Source organism: Orbicella franksi, chromosome 7, assembly GCF_964199315.1.
Source record: "Orbicella franksi chromosome 7, jaOrbFran1.1, whole genome shotgun sequence".
Classification (NCBI taxonomy): domain Eukaryota; kingdom Metazoa; phylum Cnidaria; class Anthozoa; order Scleractinia; family Merulinidae; genus Orbicella; species Orbicella franksi.
In genome coordinates, this window is record NC_138151.1 from 3,294,834 (window position 1) to 3,314,080 (window position 19,247).

The 19,247-nt window shown below is 40.5% G+C and overlaps 2 protein-coding genes across 2 annotated transcripts; one reads left to right on the forward strand and one right to left on the reverse strand.

The window, feature by feature from the left end:
- Positions 1-58: 58 nt before the first annotated feature.
- LOC145493158 (arylsulfatase B-like) lies at positions 59-8,503 on the reverse strand. The gene is made up of 7 exons (XM_081472558.1): positions 8,157-8,503; positions 7,883-7,969; positions 6,386-6,597; positions 5,389-5,600; positions 4,505-4,725; positions 3,552-3,826; positions 59-1,130 (listed from the first exon to the last, which is right to left on the reverse strand). The coding sequence occupies exons 1-7, from the start codon at positions 8,422-8,424 to the stop codon at positions 915-917; spliced, it is 1,491 nt and encodes a 496-aa protein (XP_081328684.1). The 5' UTR covers positions 8,425-8,503; the 3' UTR covers positions 59-914.
- A 15-nt stretch (positions 8,504-8,518) lies between these two features.
- Positions 8,519-19,247, forward strand: LOC145493157 (uncharacterized). Its single transcript, XM_081472557.1, has 5 exons — positions 8,519-8,868; positions 10,591-10,681; positions 11,936-12,211; positions 14,318-14,391; positions 14,747-19,247. The coding sequence occupies exons 1-5, from the start codon at positions 8,633-8,635 to the stop codon at positions 15,774-15,776; spliced, it is 1,707 nt and encodes a 568-aa protein (XP_081328683.1). The 5' UTR covers positions 8,519-8,632; the 3' UTR covers positions 15,777-19,247.

Here is a 19,247-nt window from a genome sequence, read left to right on the forward strand (position 1 = left end):
ATGGTTACTTGACGACCTATCATTCATGTAATACTTAAGGAATGATCTGTAAAACATGTTGTTGATTAATAAACAGTTTATTACTAGATACAATTGATTATTACTGATTATTAAAGATCATCAGTGTTACTATCTACCTTCTTAACAATCTTACCCTGTTATCACTCAGTTGAAAAATATATTGTCTTTAAAGACCTCCATACATTTATTGTGGTATTTGTTGCATGACTGAGAAAATTACTTCATTGTGATCGGCTGAGGGTTCGTTAAGTCGTTTATTTGAAGAGCAGTGCATATTTAAGCGCGCGCGTTCGCAGCTTTCTCAGTCATAATAAATGAAAGCTCTATTCAATTCTTAATCGTACTCGCATTCACACAATTACCTGCTGCACAAATTTCTTCGGTATACATAAATATTCCTGGGTGGAGGGAGGCACTGTAAGCTTTTATTTTGCCGTTTTCTTCGTTTCAAGGTAATTTAATATATATCGCAAAAAGTATAGTATCGACTTTAGAAATAAAAAGTTCGCGCAGTGGAAAATTCTAAGATGTCAAAAAATCTCTGTCCGATATAACGCCTTTCATCGGGGGACACCGGGATTTTATAGCAAATAATCCTAAGTGCCAAAGGAAATTCAGATCCCTGGTGAAAACGAGAAGGAGAAAAAGACCACCCTCGTACCCAGGGCTTTATTGACCTCTCCCAACTTCTAACGGAAAAGCCCTGGTCACAAGGTTGGGAAAAGTCTTCATCCTGTCGTCCTCTACGCCCGTCTCCCGCTCACCAATTCCACGCAGTCAAAACATTATTTAAAAGATACGAAACAAACACCTTTGAAAACGACAGAGGTGTCCAAACAATATAGAATATTCTAAAATGTTTCCTTGACTCTGCTCGTGTCCGGAAAGGTATTTCACATCCATGGAGTCCAGGCCCCGTTCTTCTTGGCCACCTTCCTCGCCTCAGGGTCTGATGGTCTGTTAGCAGGTGGCACTGCCCCCTTCATGTAAAACTGCACTCGATCTTGAAGCTTCTTCACAATATCGGGGAACCTTTGGCTGAGGTCATTCTTCTCGTAAGGGTCAGCGGTGATGTTGTATAAGGCTACATCGACAGTGGGAACTGGAGGCTAAAATAGCAGTAATAAACAGCAGTTGGTTTTACTACAGTATAATAATTATCGTTTAATCTATTTCAGACCTAAAGGTCCATTGGCTTTTATGGTGTTCTCTTCATTTGAATATCAATGCTCTATACTACAAACTAAGGCCCCATTTATATGGTCGCGGGTACCCGAGACAACCCTCCCCCCGAGTTACCCTGGCCGAAGTAACTTTTAGCTTACTTCTTTGCAAAATTCAACCAACCGTTAACATGAGGATTGCGAACGCGAGACAACTCGGGTGGGCGAGTTGTCTTGCCTCGGCAGGTAGGGTAACCCTGGTAAGCGGGACAACTTTTCTTCATATAAACATTTCGGCTCGCTCAACCGGGACTCCTCTCGGCGTTGCGAGTGTCACGTAATGCGTAGATTTAGGATTTAAAGCAGAAGTTCGTATCAAAGAAGTGAAAATTAACCTCGGCAAAACCCACTGTGATGGAATGACCGATGGAAACTCAAAGAAAGTGACATCTTTGCACAGTTGATTATTCAATAAGGGTTATCGATAATCAAGCAGGGTCAACTTTGACTCGGCCTTTACAGGGACAACGTTTCCACATACATATAAACGCTCGACGTTGCCCCAAGGGGGGGGGTTGTCTCGGGTACCCGAGACCATTTAACTGGTGCCTAATAAGTAAGAACTGTCTTTAGGTTTCCTTCACTTGAAAAACGTACCCACATAACGAATCGGTTCACAACAGATAGCAAATCTGTTACTGTATTTTAATCGTAATATGCAAATTAATAAAGTGTATTATCGTTTGTCTCACGATGTAGTCACTTGAGATGTAGATCGCGACGTTTCGACTGCTTACTGCTAATCTTCTTCAGGCGATAAGGTCGACTGATTGCACGGTATCATTTATATCACAAAGGTCGGCTGTGATTGATGCATTTCGATCCTCCTATTGTTCCATTGTTCCGGCGAGTAGCTGTTCCCTCAGTGGTCCGCTGTTGCACCGTTCTCCTGTTGTTGCGTATTTTGATCGTGGGCATTCATGCTTCAGGAATTTCAATTCCACTATCCCTGTTGATGTTATTAGGGTGAAGTCTTATGTGAATAGCTTCCTTGACCCTACGTCACATAAGACTTCACACTAATAACATCAACAGGGATAGTGGAATTGAAATTCTTGAAGCATGGATACCCACGATCAAAATACGCAACAACAGGAGAACGGTACAACAGCGGACCACTGAGGGAACAGCTACTCGCCGGAACAATGGAACAATAGGAGGATCGAAATGCACCAATCACAGCCGACCTTTGTGATATAAATGCTACCGTGCAATCAGTCGACCTTATCGCCTGAAGACTAGCAGTAAGCAGTCGAAACGTCGCGATCTACATCTCAAGTGACTACATCGTGAGACAAACGATAATACACTTTATTATTGCATCTACCACGATGAATAACAACAACCTTTTCCCCGAAATATGCAAATTATTAGCAAAAGATTCAGAAGAGGGGTTGTCACATTCATATTAACCAACTTATTCTCCCCCCTGGCAGTATTTTTCCTAATAGATTTGCTACCTTGCATCCAGAGTGTTTGCCTAACTAAACAAAAACGCACAACATCGAGATCGGCAGGATCTAAGTTTCATTTCAAAGTAAAGAATGGCGTCTGTCATCTTAGTGCTATACCGAAATGGTTCGATTTAGCACCCTACTTCCAATACTACAATTGCCAGTTGAGGAAGGCGCGACTGAGCTTTGGTTTCTCGGTTCCAATGGTAGCAATATCGTCGCCTGAAATTTCGCGCGCTTTGCTGCCAATGAGGTCAAAGAACGACAAGGAGTTGCCACTGGAAACGGAGCCAGTTTCCCGTGACAACACCCCTATTCCAATTAGCGCACCGTCCCAATTAGGGCCAGCGCCACCATATCGAAAGTGACATCAAGACAGAATAGAATTGACTGCTTAGAAGAATGACAAATGAAGTCTGCTTTCTCATCTGAACTTAACATTGAACATTATGACTATCAGAGCCCCTACTGTTAAAGTTCTTGAGTCAAAGTATCTGTGCTTTACCACATTCGGATGCACAGGTGTATACGTTCAAACCGAAGTAAGGCCCCCGTCAGTAAGCTTAATGAGCGACCCCTCTTCAATATGTGCCCTCTCTTGAACTACCAAAATTAAATTAGCACCCCGGGCGCTAAATGGAATCAATACTATACGGAATGTAGAAAGCAAAATTGATCTGGGTGGCAGCTTTAAACTAATGAGGAAGGTGATAGCACTTTAAGGTAAAAACAATAGAAAAGACCCCATTGGGACTTTGATTACTGGCCGCCTGATAGGAGTGGCCGGTTAATAGTGGGTCGCTTAATAGGGGTTCGACTCTGTAATTCTCTCATTGATTGATTTTACACTTACACTCTCTAGGTCCTGTAGAGACAACTTTTTGGTCTGAGTACAGCCTCTGTCTTCTGGAGGAATGAAGTATGAGATGTTCGGGACACCCATAAGAAGTTTCATGTCTCCTAAACGAAGACCAATGCCTTGATATGCAAAACCGAGTTGCGAGTCCGGAAAAGACTCGATGTCTATATTGTGAAGGATCTCTGATCGGGGAGAAGCATCGCCGTATGAAATAGCTCTCCACACGTCATGTCCGTCCAGGTCAAGATCCTCGGGACTTAGATTGCCACCTGTAAACCACACAACAGCTCTCATCAGTTCGCAGAAGTATAATGAAAAGTGCAGCGAATCGATCAGGCCCACCTGACAAGCAAAACATTCGTGAAACTTTTTTTTTTTTAATCGATACCCCATCGGAACAAACCCGTTGTTTTCTCGGTGAATCGTCAGTTGTAAAACCAGAAGCAATCTTGATTTGACCTCATGACTTTTACTGCGCTGAAAGACAATTTAGAAGGATCGTTACTGAGTTCTTTATTCATTTCGTGTTAAGCGTGTTGCGCTAGGAAAGATTTGTGAAAACATATATCACATAAGAACACGCAAAAATAACGCGAGAAACCAATCGAAAAAACAAGTAGCAAAGGCGGGAAAACTTGAAACCAGTGACGGGCGCGGGAAAGGCTGTAACCAATCATGAATGGCGAAGGCGGGAAAACTTGTTACCAATGGTTAGCGAGAGAAAACTTGTAACTAGCACCAAGCGACAAGCGCGGGAACACTTGCAACCAGTGGCGAACGCGGGAAAAGACATGGGCCAAATTACTATTGATCTGCTTGGCTGAGAATAAAATACCTTTCCTCGGATTAGTTACAGCACACCACACAAGGTTTTAAAATGAACTAAGCCAGAACACGTCAAACCAAAGCTCTCAAATGAAAATCCTTCAAAGCGATAGTTGACTTACCAGCAAGATTAACCAATGTTGGGTACCAGTCAGTCACGTGGATAAGCCCTGTACAGTTCACCCCACTCCTGGAGAGCATTTTACCATGTACAAACCCCACCCCTCTGATTCCTCCCTCCCACAGTGTATCCTTACGTCCTCTCAGGGGATAGTCATAGCCGCCATTCTTCGGCACACCTCCATTGTCCGTGCTGAAGACCATAACAGTGTTGTCCCACAATCTTGATAAAGAAAACAAAAAACCAAATCTTTTCTAAATTGAACCTTTATTTTGTTCACTCATAACCTGTGCCTGTTTGATTTAAAATGCAACCTTACCCTACTTCCTAAACCCCGTCAAAGATAAAAGACAAGAAATTACAAAGAAAGTATTTAAGTGCAGATCCTTTATTTTGTTCACTTTTGTCTGTTTGATTTAAAATGCAACCTCCCCATACTCCCTCAACCCCGACAAAGATAAAAGACAGGAAATTATAAGAATATAGTTTAACACAGGTAAAAGAACAGTTGATTCAATCAGGAAAGAAAAACACTTTCTTCAGGTCTGGAACTGAACAAATAAAAACGATTATTATATGGCTTGTGTTTGTTAGCTGATATACAATGTAACACGCCCTCCGATTGGCTAATTCTAGGGCATTTTTCTCCCGTAATGCCCATGGGCCAATTACAGGCCCGCAAAACAAAAGCATGTGTAAAAAGCCACATAATAAACAACTTATTAATCTTAAATGTTCGGAGTTACCAGAAAATCTCAAACCTTGACCTTGCCATATTGGCCTCACTATCGCACTCTGAGTCAATACAGCAAGGTCTCAGTTTGAGATTTGCCTGTAACGACCTCACTCTCAGTTGATAAGCAAACAAACAAACACTTTCAATACCCTGCTTCCTTGAATGCTTCTGTTATGTTTCCAACTGCTTCATCCATGATATCCACCATTCCAGCATAGGTTCGTCTAATAGTATCGTTTATAAAGGCATACTTGTCAGTATGTTCTTTAGGTGCTTCAACAGGGGAGTGAACATTTTGAAATGCCATGTAAAGGAACAAAGGGCTGCTGGCATCATGGGATTTCACAATCTGCTCTGCACGCTGAAATTTAGATTAAGCCATACTTTTGACAGTCATCACCACATATCACCCAATAAGAGTGGGTGTTAGATTCAAATAAACTTTAGCTACATAACAATTGATAATCATCACATTCTCTAACTTGCATATTTCATTTCAACATGTATAACATTATGTACTTTAGCAATAATAAATACCTAAATACCTAAAAATAATTTTATTAATAATTATAATAAGATTACTAATATATGCTATTAATATGTTTGCAAATAAAATAATTCATATTCCAGTTCAACAGGGATGGATCCAGAAAATTCAGATAAATTGCAGCAGACTGTGCAAGCTACCCCTCACCCCCGTAAATATTTACATGTATAAACCCAACTGAAACCCAATTGTGTACAGTTCAAACCCTATGATTAAACAGCTACCCTTGGGGAAATGGATAGTGGCCGCTTAAAGGGGGCTGACCACTTAATAGAGGTATAAACAATAGACAAGCTGTCATCAGGACTTCGATTACTGACCGCCTAATAGAGGTGGCCATTTTATAATCAGCAGCTGCTTTATAGGGGTTTGACTGTATTTGAAATAAATTCTAAATTTTTGAACATTACATACAAGAAAAAAAAGGGGGGGGGCTACTTGGTCCCCCTAAATTCACCCCAGAGTGTTTAACAGTTGATTTCTAGTAATTAAGATAATTTGCTATACACCTGATCCATCACATGCACATTCATTGTAGATCAAACATTAATTTTATCCAGAAATGCACGTTGACAAATAATTTTCTGCACATGACTGACCTTTGTAAATGCATTAACAGAGTAAGTCCCATTCATATCTTTAACAATATCTTTATTGTCGCGGTAGTCAAGAAAATGACTTTGCACATGTGTGTAATGATCCTCGGCACCATTATAAAATCCATAAAATGTATCAAAGCCACGATATGTAGGAGTGCTGTCCCAGTTGTAGAAACCCAGGTGCCATTTTCCAATCATGTGTGTACTGTAACCTGAAAGAGCATTCAAGATAACATCATTTGTCCAGTTGTCAGAATTGTCCTCTCATCAGAATAATGGCATTATTATTTTTTAATTTGATTTCTTATCTTACTGGACTTGATCACAGGTAGCCCTATTAGAGAAAGACTTTTTCTAGATCTTGAGGGTGGGAAACCTAGGAAACGATAACTCACTAAGATTCCTTCAAATTGTCAGAAAAAGCGAACAGACTGAACAACCAATACACTGTGGAAGTAAGATAGAGCATTTTTTAAGAGCCTACAAGTAGTATTTCTACCACCTTAAAAATCGATCATAAATTTTCCCATACAAATTGTCTTAATTTTTGCAGATGACTGCTATTGTGCAGTTCCAGAAAATATGCATACTTTCCCCACAGAAGGGATTGGAATTTCCTGGCGGCCCGGCATGGGAGGTTTTGTAAGACCAAAACATTGAAAGAAATGTATGAAGCTTAATTGGAATTTCCAGAGGGGTGGGGGAAGCCGGGGGGGGGGGGAATCCCATATGGAATGGACGGGATGCTTGTCGTCTCGCTTAGGGGTGTAAATTTCAGATTTTGGCCTCGCTTAGGGTGTTCTGGGCAAAATGTCATTATTTTTAGCTGTCAAGGTCTCGTTAAGGGTTGCACGCGAAGAAATAACAAAACAGAAAGAATTTTGATTCTTTATATTTACTCAATTCATATAAACAAAGTTTTCCATACCATTAATATCTAAAGTCCACTGTAACAAACTGTCTTTGTCTATTGTTAAACTGGTCTGTTTTAGGGGTCTGCATAAGCTTCGGCCACGCCCAGATTGGTCTCTATTAGGGGTTAAATTCAAAATTTCCAACGAGCATCCCTGTCCACGCCATATGGGAGTCCCCCCCAGGGGGGGGGGAGGTATGGAATGATATTTTCTGGCAGTACACATTATGTAAGATGATAATCGCTTACAGCTTGACCATGGGCTACCTGTGACTTGATAAGCAATAACACAAAAGCAAAGTGTACTGATGTGCTAGTGATCACTGGCCTCCTCTGATAAGCAGACACTGTGTCTTTATAAACAAATCACACTTCTTAAAACAAGTTAAATTCTAAATTTTATATAAATTTACAAGTTACGATCACACTATACAAACTATTTAAGCACATTCTTTACATAACATTTATTATACCCGGCAAAGGGGTACATTTTAGCTTAGCTTAGATTTCAGGTCCACAAAAGAGGATCATAACTTCAACGATAATTTATGTAATATTTCTTGATTTCAAATCCAAATTCTCACCAGCTTCTTTGAGCTTTTGTGGTAAAGTTGTTACATTCAAAGGCAGACCAAATGGACACCCAGTGTGAACAATTCCATGCTGTAAGCCTGTTTAAAGAAAAAGGAACAACTTGAGCATTAGGAAGTAAATTCGCCTAACTTCTACTATAAGAAATGTATGAACACCGTCAGGAGAATGTTGGTGACATAATCTCACACAACGGCACCAGATTATCAGCTTTCCAGTTTTAATATATTGAAGCGATTTGAAGGTAGTCAATATATTAATACTTACCAATATGTATAGGATATCTTCCAGACAGCAAAGCCCCTCTTGTGGGGGAGCATATGGGCTGAACGTAATAGTTTTCGAGAACGACCCCCTCGCTAGCCAGTTTGTCGACATTTGGAGTTTTTATTTTCGAGCCGTGAAAACCCACATCACTCCAGCCGAGGTCATCAACAAGAACGAACAAAATATTAGGCTTTGATGAAGCTGAGGTGACCAATGTGTAAAGATTTGTCGAGTGAAAAAGAACGAAAATGCACAGACACGACTTCATTGCTAAATCGAACTTAGTCACGTTGTTTGTTGTAACGCAGTCACGCTATCCTTATGAAGTTTACAACTGACCAAACGAAACGAGTTCTCACATGATGTCGATGATGTCATGTAAGTCATGTAAATCATAGAGAATTCAAGTGCCATCAATTCAGATCCATGTGGATCTATGTCCCTTTGGCCCGTATTTGGACCCGTTTCACCACACCATGGCTCACAGCAATTCTAATTTCTATCCATCAAAGTCTCTTAATGCTCAGTGGGAGGACCTCAGTCGCTCCGTAAGCTATGTTTTGAACGAGCACGAGGGACCCGAACCGAAAGCGGAACCTCTCCGACAGATCATTTCAACTCACTGGGTTGACAGCTTGGAACGAACGCACTGCGCCGAAAGAGATTGCCGGAGAAAATTTACATTGACGGAAAGAAAGCATCATTGTCGAAGGTAAATCTATCAACCTGTGTTATAAAATACTGAAGTGGTTCAGAGCTAGAATGTATGTTAAGTGACTTGACTTAATACATGTGCATGTCTTGATCTACGCACACTTTACACTTTACACGTTTCCTTGCTCTTTCTCATCACCAACAACAGTTCTTTTCAGAACTACCCTCACCCGAACGATCACACTATACGAACTTCTTTCTCAGGTATTGAGAAAACTAAATGAAATCATTTTAACATTAAAAAAAAATTACTTTTCTAGATCTGTAAATTTGTCTATGTGATCAGTAATGTAGATCTTTTCAGGTCAGAGTTGCCTCCGTACATTGGCCCGAGTGATATCCCGGGGGGAGTCCAATATGAGAGTGGCGTTATTGGTGCTGAACACCCTAAGTAAGACCAGAATCCTTGGCAAGACAACAAGCATCCCCCTTCTTTTCTTATGGGAGTCCCCCCCCCCCCCCCCCCCGCCCTGGAGTTATATACAGGTATTCAGGTGGATAACGCCATACATGTACGTGGACAAGTGTCTCAAAACATATCACTGTATTCACTGAATTGTGACTGATTAAGAGGATAGGGTCATCCGTCCTTCATACAAACAGGTCTTTGTTTCAAGCCATGTTGTTGACTCTTGTTGGCTCTCATCAAGTGTGAGCCTTCACAGAGTTTTGTTGAGTCATTTGAGAATTCAGTCTTGTTTAGTCCTAGCTTGCTAACAGTTTAAGAAATTAAACTCTCATGCTCCAATTTTCACTAACTCTTGACATGGTGTGCCGTAAACTGCCACCTATAAGCCCTGGGCTTAGATGTGTACAGCCTCATAAGGGGATTTAGATGGGCTTATAAATGGAGGGGCTAAATGATCCAGGGGAAGGAGTGGCTTATAAGCAGACTAAAAAACAAATGTTGAAAAATGAGCTACAGCAGTGTTGATTGAAAATACATTTTTCTCATACTGGTTTTTGAGCTTTAAAACATCATAATAAATCGGATTTATTTCATTTTAGACTAGAGGGGGGCTTATAATCAGAAGTAATACTTTGTTTACAGGTAGATGGGCCTATAATTGGGAAGGCTTATAAGTGGGAGGGTTTATAAGCGACAGGTCTTATAAGCAGCAGTTCACAGTATACGTTCTGGATGAATGCCAGAAGTGCAGTGAGTCTTATCATCACTCACTGTTACCATATTTACTCTTCTTCTTGATATTTGTCTTACTAGTTACATTAAGAAAGAAAAGTAAATATGGTTCAACAAATGCAACCGGTGAGGTACGACTCCTTCCACTAATGACATTAATTTTGCCCATTTTTGAACTTGTTTGGCTTGGACTCTACATCTGATTAATGTAAGAGATCAGAGGAGGAGTAGATGGATAAAGACAATAATTATCATTCGGGTTGGGTTGTTTGAAGCCCAACTAAGCTAACCTGGGATTAGTGAGAATTTTGATTTGAGTTTGGTAATTTTTTGTTATTTTTGTTTGTCCTAATCAGTTTTGAATTTGAATAATTTCAAACTAGGTAATTAAAAACATTTTTATATCAGAAAAAATAATACTTCAGTTAACTTTTAATCCTGGGTTAGCGTTGACCTACTTTCAAACAACCTGGTTCTGAGGAATATATTGTTTGTTTGTTTTTTTTCCAATAGGGCTTATGTACATGTATGTGTCAGTTGAACCTTGTGTGCAGCCTTTTATGTATGTTTTTCCTGTAGATGTGGTGAAGTGTTTTGTGGCAAGTGCTCTCAATACAGGCGTCGTCTGTCGTTGTTTGCAACTCCAGATCCAAATGGGATTAATTATAGGGTGAGTACAATGGTGTAGCTCAAAACTACGTGACGTTTGCTGATTTAGGCCTGCAATACAGCTGTATGTCCAGGGAGTCAATAACTTTTGATCATGATTCATTGAACAAATGTTGCCTCTGATCAGCTCTTGCAAGACACTGGTGACAACACTGACAAAGCTGGCAATGGTCAGATTGCAAATATCCTGTACAGTAAATAAAGCTGTGAATAAGGATCACTCAAACTGTTTAAATTCACAACCACTCCTGCAAATCTTAAATTAAATCAATATTGAAAAATACAAAATACAATTAATAGCCTTACCCACACCATGGAAGGTCACTAGAAATTCCAAAAAGTTGGAAGGTGAAAATTAAAGTATGAAGCTAACTGGAATTTCTGGGGTGGGAGGGTTCAAATGAAAACACCTTCTTTGGGGAGGGTATGGAGATTTCCTGGGGCACTAACACAATTACATAGTATGACTCAGTTTTTACAGTACATTCTGCTTGTAAAGGTTGAGCACTGTATGGAATGGGATCAGCAAAAAAAGATGGTCACAACTTAACTGTAATTTTCCATCTAGTTAAAAACCCATTCCCTTTCCTATGAGAAGTCAATTTAAATCTGTCACTGACAGTTTCAGCTCACTGAATGTCCTACTTTAAGGGTTAAGGGTTTGAGTTACACTATGTTCTAAGTAAGTCTCCTACGCAGCCATTAGTTGGGTCATCATGCCATGCTACTCCCTTACAATGGGCAAGGAGCATTGCGTTACAACCCAGGTAACAGCTATGTGGCTCTAAGTGTGAAATAGGAAAAAACTAAGTGAAAAGGTAGGAAATCTTTTATTTTTTTAATTATCAAAGGCCAAACTCTTTTTGTTCTTGCTTTCAATACATTAGTAGCTTGCAGAAGTTCTGTGTTTCCAAGTGTAGAGTTTTAGTAGAAAACACTCCTTATGTACTATTGATTGGAAACTCTTTGATGTCAAGATCTTGCCAATGTTGCTCCAAGATCTGGTTTTGGATTCCAGTTGTTAGAACAGTGTGTGTACTAAAATTATTGGACCACTCACCCTTGACTGTGTACTGTTTACTCAAGGGATTAAATAGAAACACAGATTAAATAGAAAACACAACTTTTAGTACAGTTTCTTGTAGGATATTTTCTAACTGCAGACAAGCGTGTCCCTGTATGCAAATGTCCTGCTTATGGAGTTTCTCACACAGTAAAGTGAGAGTTAGATTTGTAATTCTGTTCTTTTTATCAGGTGTGTAAGAGGTGTTTTGATGTAGGGCCCCAGACATTTGGAGCAGCCCGCCCACTGCTAAGAGAATTTCGCATTTGGCGTGAAAGAAAGAAAGCAGACAGGAACAACAATCACAATGATACACCCGTTCAACCTTTGAGTGATGTCAAAGAAGAATTGCAAAGACTTGTTGACGGCTACACAAAGCATATTGGCAACTCAAAAATCAAGTCTTTTGTGCTGGAAGCTTTTAGCTTTGTCAAAATTCCTGACTGGCAAAAATCAAAATACTGGATGGTGAGGGAACAAAAAATATATATTTATTCCCCTGTTATTTAGATGATAGTTATTTTCCTTATTCTAACTTAGGGCCTGTCTGTATGACAATGTATCAATCAAAATCAGTCAATCATTCGGACTTCATTAAATGAGGGTAACACATACATGTAAGTTAATAAAGATGGTGAATTTTAAGCTCGGTAATGAAATGTGAGGGTGAATTAATCAACATGACACAAGCATGGGACAAAGAAAAATTCTGAGTCCCCGACAGGAATCGAACCCATGACCTCCCAAATACTGGGCGGGTGCTCTATCCACTGAGGTACGAGAACTCATGGAGAGCTAGGCCATTTAACTGAGTTCATATATGACAGGTGTCCGGGATACTGCTAGGATCAACGCTATCGAAGTCATCGTGAGTAGTGAGTAGTATATATAGTGAGTAGTGAGTAGTAATATAGTACCGAGCTTAAAATTCACCATCTTTATTAACTTATCACTGCCCACGATGACTTCGATAGCGTTGATCCTAGCAGTATGCAGGACACCTATCATATATAAACTCAGTTAAATGACCTTGCTCTCCATGAGTTCTCGTAGCTCAGTGGATAGAGCGCCCGCCCGATGTTCAGGAAGTCATGGGTTTGATTCCTGTCGGGGACTCAGAATTTTTCTTTGTCCCACACTCGTGTCATGCTGATTAATTCACCTTCACATTTCATTACCGAGCTTAAAATTCACCATCTTTATTAACTTATCACTACTCACGATGAATTCGATAGTGTTGATCCTAGCAGTATGCAGGACACCTGTCATATATGAACCCAGTTTAATGGCCTAGCTCTCCATGAGTTCTCGTAGCTCAGTGGATAGAGTGCCCGCCCGGTGTTTGGGGGGTCATGGGTTCGATTCCTGTTGGGGACTCAGAATTTTTCTTTGTCCCACGCTCGTGCCATGTTGATTAATCCACCTTCACACATACATGTACTAGTTATAAAACAAAAGAACTTGTGGCCCTTTTAGTATAAAAAGGTTTACTACTAAAACACTTACATTGAAAATAAATTTAAAAACCTAGTTATTGAAACTTTATTTAAACCTAATTAAAAAGGGTAAATAAGACTGAAATTTAAAAAGCTAAGCTAAACTAAAACACATAAGGCAAGATCGTACTACTTAACTCACTCAATCTAAAAGAAATTATTTAAGACGGGAGTGAAAATCCTGTCCTTAAGCTGGAAATGTTTACATGATACATCCTTGAGAATATTTACAGATTCAGAGGTACGTAGAGCTTTAGGGGTAGATATGCCTTTTAAAGACCTGTAACTGGAGTATAAATTTAAAGCAGACTGAAATTACTCTTGCACCCACATTTTGGATGCCAGTTTGCACTATTGCTGAAGAGGGTTACAGTGTTGTAACCTAAACGTCCCATGTTATACATTTTTAGTCAGTGACAACAAATTTTATAGTTTTTAATACTATCATGTCTGACTACAACTACGGTCTTTTCCTACCGTTACACAGAAGGTGACGCCCCCGGGGTGGGGACTCCCTTTGTGTAAAGGTCGGGGATGCTCGTCGTCTCGTTTAGGGGTATCAATCAAGGATTCTGATCTCACTTAGGGTGCTCATGACGAAACGCCACTATTTTTAGCCGTCAAGGTATCTTTTAGCCTGCCAGTAGGCTCACGTTGGAGCACAAGAGCGCGCGGCCTACGCCTCTTCACCAGACTCCTCCCCGCTGGATCGCCTCGCTCTCCACCGCTCGCGCGTGTGACTCAAAGGTGGCCCTGCTCGTAGGCTAGTTATATTTTAGGATTGCACTCGAAGAAATAACAATAAAAGAACGCTGTCATGCTTTTTTAAAGTGTTTTTAGGGGTCAAATAAAGCTCGAGGTACTCCCAGATTTGTCTCATTTAGGAGCTTAATTCAAATTTTCCGAAGAGCATCTTCGACCTTTTCACATTGGAGTCCCCCACCCTCCCCTAGGAGAGTTTGGATGCCCGTGGAAGCATGCTTTAGATGTTAAAAAAGGCGATTCATTTCCTGAAGATACAGGTATATTTGGAGAAAGCTGAATAAAGACTTACACTGGTTTTGACCTCTCTTTTCAGCCAAGCTCATCAAGGAGTGGTTGTACTTTGTGCAGTAAAAAGTTTGCCGTGACGGAAATGAAGTCGAATTGCAAGTGAGTTCACAAATCATATAACTAGTTTAGGTTGACATTTCAGAAGGATAGAACTGTGAACCATCTAAATGCAGAAGTTTGATATTACCTAATGATAAACCGCCAATCAACGTTAGGAATTTTCAGCCCAACAACTAATCAACTTTGAGAATTTTCAACCCAAAAGAGCTGAAAGAGCAGTGATACGGAAGGCTAACCACTTAGTGAAGTCCTTAAAACTGCTGCAACATTAGGCAGTCTTTCGCGCCACATAATAACTACAAACCACTCAATAACTGAAAACTTCACTGACCATCTGGATGAATTATTTCAACCTTAAGAAAATAATGATGATATTTGTCTTTTTCGTCCTCAGGGTTTGCGGAGCAATAATCTGCTCATCGTGTTCTTCAGAAACGCTCATCCTATACCCCGCTGAACCATCTCGTACCGTACAGTGGGCTCTTATCAACATCATCGGTTCCCCGGATAAAGAGCCACCAAGCTGTTTATATCTACGAGTATGTAACGCTTGCCACAGTGAAGTAGCGGTACTACAGGGAAATACCTTCACAGATGGACCTGCCGTGGGGTCAATATTAGATGATATCGCAAATATCCACACGACTCTCAAAAGGCTTCAAGAAAAAATAAGCGATTTGTTGCCCAAGTACGAGACGCTTGTTGACGCAGTTGAGGCAAAAGGCGACTTGAAAGAGTTGGTCCCGGCTGAGAGCAGCGCCACTCAAACACTGGCCAAGTATCATGTCGATTTATCGGATTTATTTACACAGTTTGCAATCGACATGCAGAGCGTCCGACGACTTAAACCGCAAACTAACACACAGATAAAACTCGCCAAGAATTTAACCAGCAGCATGTTTAATTTCTATGGTGATAACTTCCCAGTGTTTAGAGAATGCAAAAAACGCCTGGTTGAAATACTGCCGCAAGAAATTCTAGAAAAAGTTCAAGTGATAGTTGATCAGAATGCCATCAACAACTCGTACATTTATATTAAACAACTGGGACTTGAAGCTTTGTTGTTGGCAGAAAAACACAAGTTCGACAACCAAATCGCCGTTTTTCTCGCCGATTGTGAGAATGTTTGTCTCAACGATTTGAGGTCCCAGATCGAGGCCTGCGGGGAGGACTGGGTGCGACACCAAGAAGTTCTTAACGAAATGCTTCATATTAACGTCACAAAGCATCGTCTGATCGTTCCCTCGAGAAGATGGACCCAAGCCCAAGGTGCAGTCTACGTTCAGACGTACTTGTTTGATCGCTGTAATCTGCTTGTGGCGAAGACATTTCGACAGTTGAGTGCGAAAACTACAGAGAAAAAATTCTCGTCCTCTAAACAGGCATTGCAAAAATTAAGGGAAGAGCTGTCTTCTTTACAGTAATGCGATAGAGATTACCTAGTGAACACCCTTGTATATGGCCACGCATTTGTAAACACTGCATTTGTGGACCAGTAAGACAACAACAACAACAACAACCATTTATTTGTACTCAATTTATAAAATAATTACAATAAACATTAAATTAGTATAGAGTACTGCCTGCCCAAAATAACCATAAGGGCTAAAAAGGGACATTGAGGGGCGGCCCCCAGCCTTATCTTTATAGTCTATCCTGTAGAAGGTACCATATCATGGTCGCAGCCACATATTAGCACTGCTACACTTGTCGCCGGTTTAGACATGCTTCGTGTAAGAGAACATACGTGTATCAAAAATTGTAATTTGGAGCAGGCATCATGGCCTGGTGCACGCTGGACTTGTCACCTGAAGTTCTTGGTTTCCATTCCTCCCTGCAACTAGTCGCATATCTGTTCGTTATCCTCCACGCTTTGTAAATAGCATTTACTAGTGTGCCTACTGTGTGTCGGTATCAGGCCCAGCTCAGTTTGATAATTTTTCATATAGACTCAGTAACCCCAAAATCGCAAAAGACGTATAAATTACATTACTCTGCCTTTATTAATGTTTTATTTTTGGAACTATTTCTTTTACTTCATATTGGATATTGATGCCAAAAATAACATGTTATAAATGTATTAAATGTAATTTCTACAAAAACAAGATTGCTCATATAATAAACAACAAAGGCATGTAGCGACACGGAAGTTTTTATGGAGTTACGTACTGGTAGGAACTTTGCGTTTCACAAAAGGTTGGGATATAGGCAAATCTTTGCTGACGTCATTACTTACAGTTTTCTCCATTAACATACGACTTTGCGCGTAGAAGGCATCACGCTAGACCTGAATTGACTACTAGCATTTAAAGAGTTTGCAAAACTTAGTAATTGGTGAAAGGTTTGGCTCTTTGTGTGTAATATTCGAGGAGAAATTGGCTTTTAAAACTACAGAATTTCTGGGTTGCAAAAGCGCAAATGGATTCGTACATAAAAGTTTGAGTTCTTAAACCCGCGTCGCTCAAAAAGTGTTCAATACATCGAACTCAAATTCCATAGGACAGTTAATCGTGCTGTTCTCTCTCCATAGTCAGAAGTAATGTTTTTGTAGCTCCATCAGAAACTGTATCGCTCAGGCTAATGAGGCAAATATTGTAAACAACGATCCTCCTCTATTTTCAGGGGATTGCACTTCAAGGAAATGTAAGATTAGGTGTCTCCGTTGTGAAACATAAGAATCAGGTACTCACCAGTACCTCAAGCATAAGAACTCAAACAAGCTCAGAGTCTGGTGTTAACTAGCGATCTAAGTACAGGCGTAAGTGCAAGAGATTTTTGTCGAGAATATGAAATGAACAACGATTCAAGCAAAGGAAAAGAGTCGAGTCCCTTTTTACTAGCGAGAGAAGGAAGCTGGAACGAGTGTTTTAGTTGGCCAATCATAAAAGCTTCCTTGCACTTATGCTGGGGTCCTTTTCACAGGGCACAGGTCGAGCTTATGCTTGCGGCAAGTCTGTTTTTACAGTTGAAGGCTCTTGTGCCTGACAGTCTGTCCACATACTGTCTACATTCCGTTTTAAAGCCTGAAGTATTAACCGAAGGAGTTTGAACGAAGGAGAAAGCAAGAAAAAGGTCTGTGTAAACTTCTACTGACAGATGCTCAGGTACAAAAATGCCACGACGACTGTATTAACAATTATTCACCGAAGTGGAGGTGAGTAGTGGTGGATATTTACCAAGCAGCGAAGTGGCGAGGTAAATATCCACCACTTTCACCGACACTGAGGTGAATAATTGTTTTAGTATATACCACACAAGCTGAATAACTAGCGGACCAAAGAGTAACTTTATTTGTTTAAGAGTAACTTCATTTGAAACGGGAAGCCATTTTGTTTTTCCTCGGCTGCTCGGCGGTAAATAGTACTTGGCTAATCACCTCTGAGGTAGCCAATCAGCGTGCGCGAAAAGTACTATTCACTTGTGTGGTATATACTAACATTACATAATAAAGAGCCGGGACACGACGACCAAACTGATACGCCAATGATATCAGCAGCCATACAGCTCCAGTCTAAGCGCCATGTTTCCATGCCATTTGAGAGGATAAATACGAACAGCTGTTGAAAAGTAAGTGAGTAATTGACGAACTTCCGTGGCTGTTTCCCTTGAGAATCTGCAAAAAAATGTGTTGTAATATAAACTTAATTCTCCGCTGAGCTTTTCAGAGCACGCTAACCTCGCTGGTCCAGCACGTAAAAAAAAAAACCCTGGCTCAGAGTCCAGGTGGAGTCATGGTAAGTGCACTCCACTCAGGATCTCGTGCGGTCCGGGTTCGAGCTCTGACCAGAGGCATTATGTTGTGTTGTCGAGCAAGATACTTTTCTCTCACAGCGCCTCCCTCCACCCAGGTGCATAAATGGGTACCGGCGAATCTAATGCTGGGGGATAACCCTGTGATGGACCAGCATCCCATCCATGGGGGAGTAGAAATACTCTTAGTCACTTCTATGCTACAGAAACTCGGATAAGCTCTGGCCTGACGGGCCACTTGAGCAGTATGCAGACTTACCTCTTACCTTTGACTGATTTATATCTTTCTCATTTTGTTTCTAATACCAAGCGTAACACGTACCATCCATTCTTTCCATCATTAAATGCCATCAGTATTTGATTTATCGTTGTACACACCGTAACTCTTCTTTGCTGTAGCTGGGTAACATTCTTCCAAGCTGACCCCAAAGAGTACGCCACATAGAACCGTTCAGTCCAGTTATCCGCTTGAGGACCGCCTTGTGTCTGTATCGCTGTAACATATTTTATTTGATTCCAAAAGTTCACCCCGAGGAACTCGCCAGTATCATTTTTAGCGCTTTTCCAGCATGAAGGGCCATTTAGTCGAGCCTTGAAGGCTTCAAAGTGAGGTACGTTTGATGAAGCACTGATCTGACTGTCAAGGATCCTGCCACTTTGAATACCAAGCGAAATGAACCATTGAAACCACGTACACTCTGGAGGGAGACAGATTGATTTTGCATGATTTGATTAATACAGCAACCCACGATCATGAATACCTAGGCCGGTTTTGTCAAATACGATAGCTTACGATTTAACTTGCGAGAGAAATCAAACAAGCGTTTCCCATAAGGGTAATGTCGTAACCTGCACGTTATTATAGAGCTCAGGAAGTTTATGACAAAGCGTCCTTCGTATTACTTGATCATATTTAAGTAATATTGAACAATCGTTACACTATTTTTAAATTATAGTTTTATACCTTCGAGAGTGGTAAATAGCTTATGTGTCATTCTCCTCCTCCAGTATTTACAAGCTGCTTTTAAACAACTAGTTCTTATCAAGAGACCATGATCTCACCTCATTTTCTCTTGTTCTTATACACCATATTAACTTTATATTTTCACCTTCAGTATGGGCTACTTTAATCTAATTTATCGCAT

What these genes read in the sequence shown, in the direction of transcription:
- LOC145493157 (XM_081472557.1), top strand. Translation starts at nt 8,633, where the DNA reads ATGGCTCACAGCAATTCTAATTTCTATCCATCAAAGTCTCTTAATGCT. An exon ending in AGAAAGCATCATTGTCGAAG is followed by an intron (nt 8,869 to 10,590) that starts GTAAATCTATCA and finishes TTTTTCCTGTAG; the next exon opens with ATGTGGTGAAGTGTTTTGTG. An exon ending in GAAATGAAGTCGAATTGCAA is followed by an intron (nt 14,392 to 14,746) that starts GTGAGTTCACAA and finishes TTTCGTCCTCAG; the next exon opens with GGTTTGCGGAGCAATAATCT.
- LOC145493158 (XM_081472558.1), bottom strand. Translation starts at nt 8,424, where the DNA reads ATGAAGTCGTGTCTGTGCATTTTCGTTCTTTTTCACTCGACAAATCTT. An exon ending in GAAGCATTCAAGGAAGCAGG is followed by an intron (nt 4,726 to 5,388) that starts GTATTGAAAGTG and finishes TTCTTTATCAAG; the next exon opens with ATTGTGGGACAACACTGTTA. An exon ending in CTCTACAGGACCTAGAGAGT is followed by an intron (nt 1,131 to 3,551) that starts GTAAGTGTAAAA and finishes CTGCTATTTTAG; the next exon opens with CCTCCAGTTCCCACTGTCGA.